Raw genomic sequence first — 4118 nt, forward strand, 5'->3', positions numbered from 1 at the left:
AAATAAAATAAATAAATAAATAAATAAAATCATTCTTCATGAAGGAAGACTAAAGTAATTTTGAGAGGAGTAGAAGTGATCTTGGACTGTACTACCTAATTCCCACCAACAGTTTATACATAAACATAGAGGATGAAGACCACCTTTGGGTCTTCCACTCATTTTATAAACTTCTCTCATCCTATTATTTTATTCGACATTTAAAATTCGAAAGTAACCAAAGAAAGCTAATTTTTTCAAAACTGACATGAGCATAGCCTTGTCAATTCATCATATGGACCAAGTCATTTGAATTAGTTATGAAAACTTTAAACATACAATCATTTCAAAAGACCTTTGTGAAAGAAACATTTGAACTTCCCCTATAAGGTTGCTTTTTCAAAAGGTATCTTATTAAAAAAATTAGACATACATATTATACCACAAATACACACACACGCGTACATATTACCCTCTTCTCGTCATTGAAAGATTGATTCCTATATTTAAAGCGAATGACAATGTGTTATTGGATTTTTCCGATTAATGGAAGATTCAAATTTAATTTAGTCTACATTTGGTTCCCATAAAATTTGAAGAAAAATGCAAGGGAAATAAAATATAAAGGAAAAATAGAATGAAAAAAAAAAATTAAAAGTTAATAAATATTTTTTTTATTACTTTCAACTCATTTTATTTATTTTAATTCATCAATTTAAAAATTAAATAATTTAAAAATACATAAGTTTTTAATTAATTTTAATTATATTTGATTTTTTTTATATTTTTTATAGGACAACCAAATATGAAAAAATTATTTTTCTTTACATTTTTTTTATTCCCTTAGTATTTTTCGAGAACCAAACATAACCTTCAAGAATAAATAATAAAAGTACATCATGATGAGTTATTTAAGATTCTAATGGAACTACAAAAATGATTGTAAGTAGATATATAAGTAATGTTTTTAAGTGTTAACGGCCAATAACAATACGTTATTGAACCTGAAGATTAAAGGTGATTCAAAATAGTTATAGATTGTTATAATAAAAATAGTAATATTTTATGTTCTATTATGCTATTAATAAAGGATATTTAGAGATTATCTTGATATTTAAATATTTGCAATTGTCATCACATTTACAAGAAAACAAATAAAACAATAGATTGCTTAGATAAAAATGTATTTGTAATACAAAATTGTTCATTTGGTGATTAAATTTTTCTAAAAATGTTATAAAATTTGATTTCAAAAACTATTATGACTCGTTTTTAATTGAATTTATAGGTATTTTTCTTCTCGTGATCTTTTTTCATAAACAAAAAGGGAAACAGAACGGAAAGATATAAATCAGAAGTACTAATATCAAGATTACCACACAAGTTTGCGGATTGATAGTCAGCAAGCATTCAAAGATATATATATAAAGTTTCACAAACCAAGATCACACACCTTAATTATTATAAGTTTTGAGGGTAATGGCTGAAGGAGAATAAGATCACCTCTATAACAAACCCTACTGCAAGTCTGGAATGTATCCTTCTTAATTAAAGCACAAACTATATATATAGCTAAGAGAGTTATATCCTCTCCTGTAAGTTTGGCTGAATTGGCTGCACCCGGAAGGCGAAAGGCATCTGGGGATTGTAGTCCCTCACAGCTCTCTGATGATATCCACTTTCCACCTCTCTCACATTGCCCGCCTCCATGGGCATACCCTGGTGGTGCTGCAGACAATAAACAAAACAATTCAGGGAGTCCTGCCCGGCCAGCTTCTTTGTTGGATGAACAATTATTAATATGAAGTTCAAAACTAGTAGACGGTGTTCTAGCTAGAACATTTTCCAGTGACATGACCATGAATAGAATATATAGATGAACCATGCGATAAGAAACTACGAACATTTCCTTCCATGTACATCTACACCTTTTTTATCCCATATACACGAATATGTTAAGTGTGTTAATAATGTATTGTGATGATGAACATACCACGATGTAATTGAGGTGCTTGTTCTCCTCCTCCAGGATTCGTTGCTGAGAATGTTCACCCAAAAATAAAGAAGTTAGGCAACTAGCAAATCTTTAACCTACTTAGGAACATGAACAAATTGAAAATTTTTTTCTCTCTCCCTCTCTTTGGTATTTGTAGATCAAAGAAGCAACCATAGAGACAAATATAGGCCAACAAGCCAATGACAACCCCATCAAAACAAAGGCAAGAATTTAAGATCTCCCATGGGATAATTGTTTGTCTGGTTATAGACTCTATACGTACATTTTTCTTGACCATCTTGTAGAATTCCATCTGTCACAAAATAAAAGGCACAAAGGGAGAAGATCAGAAGTTATTTGGGATATTATCTCTTCAGAACTTCAACCAATGTGTATGTAAAATATTACAGTGTGAGAGAACTTGCCTGTTTGTTGCGAACACTTGCAAGGCCAATCTCAAGGGCATCCTCAATGGCCATGAGTTCTTTGTGGTGCAGAGATGAGATATCCTCCCCCTTCAGGTGCCTGTAAAATACATGTAAGTAAAAGAGAGAGAGAGAGAGAGAGAGAGAGAGAGAGAGAGATGAACTAAAGAGAAGGAGAGATCTATCTACCTGAGTTCAATCTGCATGCTATCATTCTCCTTTTTGATCCTATCCAATTCATTGCTGAGATTCTGTGAGTTTTTCCCTTAACAGTTAGTACATCTTAACAGACATTTACAAGAGGCATGCTCATGAAGAGATCAGAAAGAGTTGAGCAGATCTGTAACATCTGTTCATTGAAAATCATAACACTGCAAAGAACTAGAGACTGCCAGTAGATAAAAGGGGGAAGAGAGAGAAGCTTCACTGCTAGATCTATTCATGGAAATCATTTATTTCTTTTTCATACTAAGAACTAAAATCCCATGTAGTTTCATTAATTTTTGCAAACAAATAAAAGGAGAAAGTATGTTCTACTACCAGATCTGTTCATGGATGTTACATTTCATGTGTTGTAGGGTTTTTTTATTAAAATATAATAAATTAAAAGAAAGAAAGAGAGAGAGGAACTGCATCCCATTTATAGATCTGTTCATAGAATTCATACTTCGTGTTCCTTAACATGTTTTTAGCAAAAGAAGTATGTCATTTTCCACTGGGACAAGCAAGAAAATCCAGATGCTTTGACAAATAAAAAAATAAAAAAAATGACAGGAAGAGTGGGAAAATATATCAAAGAATCAAACCCACTTCATGTTTTGCATCCCAGAGCCTCTTCCCAGACTGCTTGTGATACTTATCCAAGATATCAATCAACCTTCACCAAATGAAAGCACCCACATGGGAAAAAACCCAAGAAAAGAGGGAGTTAGAAAAACAAAGAAAACCCAGAAGGATTAAATCAAAGAAACAAATATCCAGGAAGGAAAAAAAGAACTCCATACGTTGTAGAAGGGCTACAGTACTCGTGCATCTTTCCAGAGCTAGCAAAGATAACAAGAGAGACATGAGCATCGCAGAGAACAGTGATCTCCTTGGCCTTTTTCATGATCCCATTTCTCCTCTTTGAGTAGGTCACCTGCCTGTTGCTTGAGTTCTCGATCCTCTTGATCTCAATCTTCCCTCTCCCCATCTCTCTCCAAACCAAACCCTCTTCTTCTCTTTCTCTTCTTCCTCCTCTTCCTGGAGAGATGATATAAAGGACTAAAAGCAGTGAAAAAGAAAAAGAAAGGAAAGTAATGGAGGAGCATTCCAATATAAGTTGGGGGATAATGAACTTTCCAGAGCCACAGAATGGACGACTTGTTTATGGGTTGTTGACATAGCCAAGCCAACTGCCATTATCTGCTCTTTGGTTTGGCTTCGTTAGTCAGTTTCACTTTCTTACCCATTGGGTTTCTCCCCATTTCTCTATAAAAACATCAATCAGACTGATATTAATTGATGGAGTTTAGGGTTAGGGTTTCAATTAAGCAACAGGACAAGACTAGAGAGCACTTGGGTGGCTTTGATACGTAACATGGGCCGTGTTGCATGTGGTACTTGACACGTGTCAAACTTTAAACCCTAGAAGTCTGTGAGAGTCTTGTCTAGGGTTTTTCAGCGATGGAACTAAAACTGGTATATTAATCAGATCTTAACCATCAAATCAAAATGTA

The 4118-nt window shown here is 33.5% G+C and overlaps 1 protein-coding gene across 1 annotated transcript; it reads right to left on the reverse strand.

Moving 5' to 3' along the window:
• Positions 1 to 1371: 1371 nt before the first annotated feature.
• LOC117907426 (agamous-like MADS-box protein MADS9) lies at positions 1372 to 3695 on the reverse strand. Its single transcript, XM_034820961.1, has 7 exons — positions 3405 to 3695; positions 3211 to 3277; positions 2590 to 2651; positions 2401 to 2500; positions 2259 to 2288; positions 1973 to 2017; positions 1372 to 1707 (listed from the first exon to the last, which is right to left on the reverse strand). The coding sequence occupies exons 1-7, from the start codon at positions 3590 to 3592 to the stop codon at positions 1561 to 1563; spliced, it is 639 nt and encodes a 212-aa protein (XP_034676852.1). The 5' UTR covers positions 3593 to 3695; the 3' UTR covers positions 1372 to 1560.
• Between the last annotated feature and the right edge of the window lie 423 nt (positions 3696 to 4118).

This window comes from Vitis riparia, chromosome 18 (genome assembly GCF_004353265.1).
Source record: "Vitis riparia cultivar Riparia Gloire de Montpellier isolate 1030 chromosome 18, EGFV_Vit.rip_1.0, whole genome shotgun sequence".
NCBI lineage: Eukaryota > Viridiplantae > Streptophyta > Magnoliopsida > Vitales > Vitaceae > Vitis > Vitis riparia.

Bases quoted from the DNA above. Each gene is read 5' to 3' on its own strand.
- LOC117907426 (XM_034820961.1), bottom strand. From the start codon at position 3,592: ATGGGGAGAGGGAAGATTGAGATCAAGAGGATCGAGAACTCAAGCAAC. The intron at 2,289-2,400 runs GCAAGTTCTCTC...ATTTTGTGACAG, and splicing joins CAAGTGTTCGCAACAAACAG to ATGGAATTCTACAAGATGGT. The intron at 2,018-2,258 runs GTACGTATAGAG...GAACATTCTCAG, and splicing joins ACAAGATGGTCAAGAAAAAT to CAACGAATCCTGGAGGAGGA.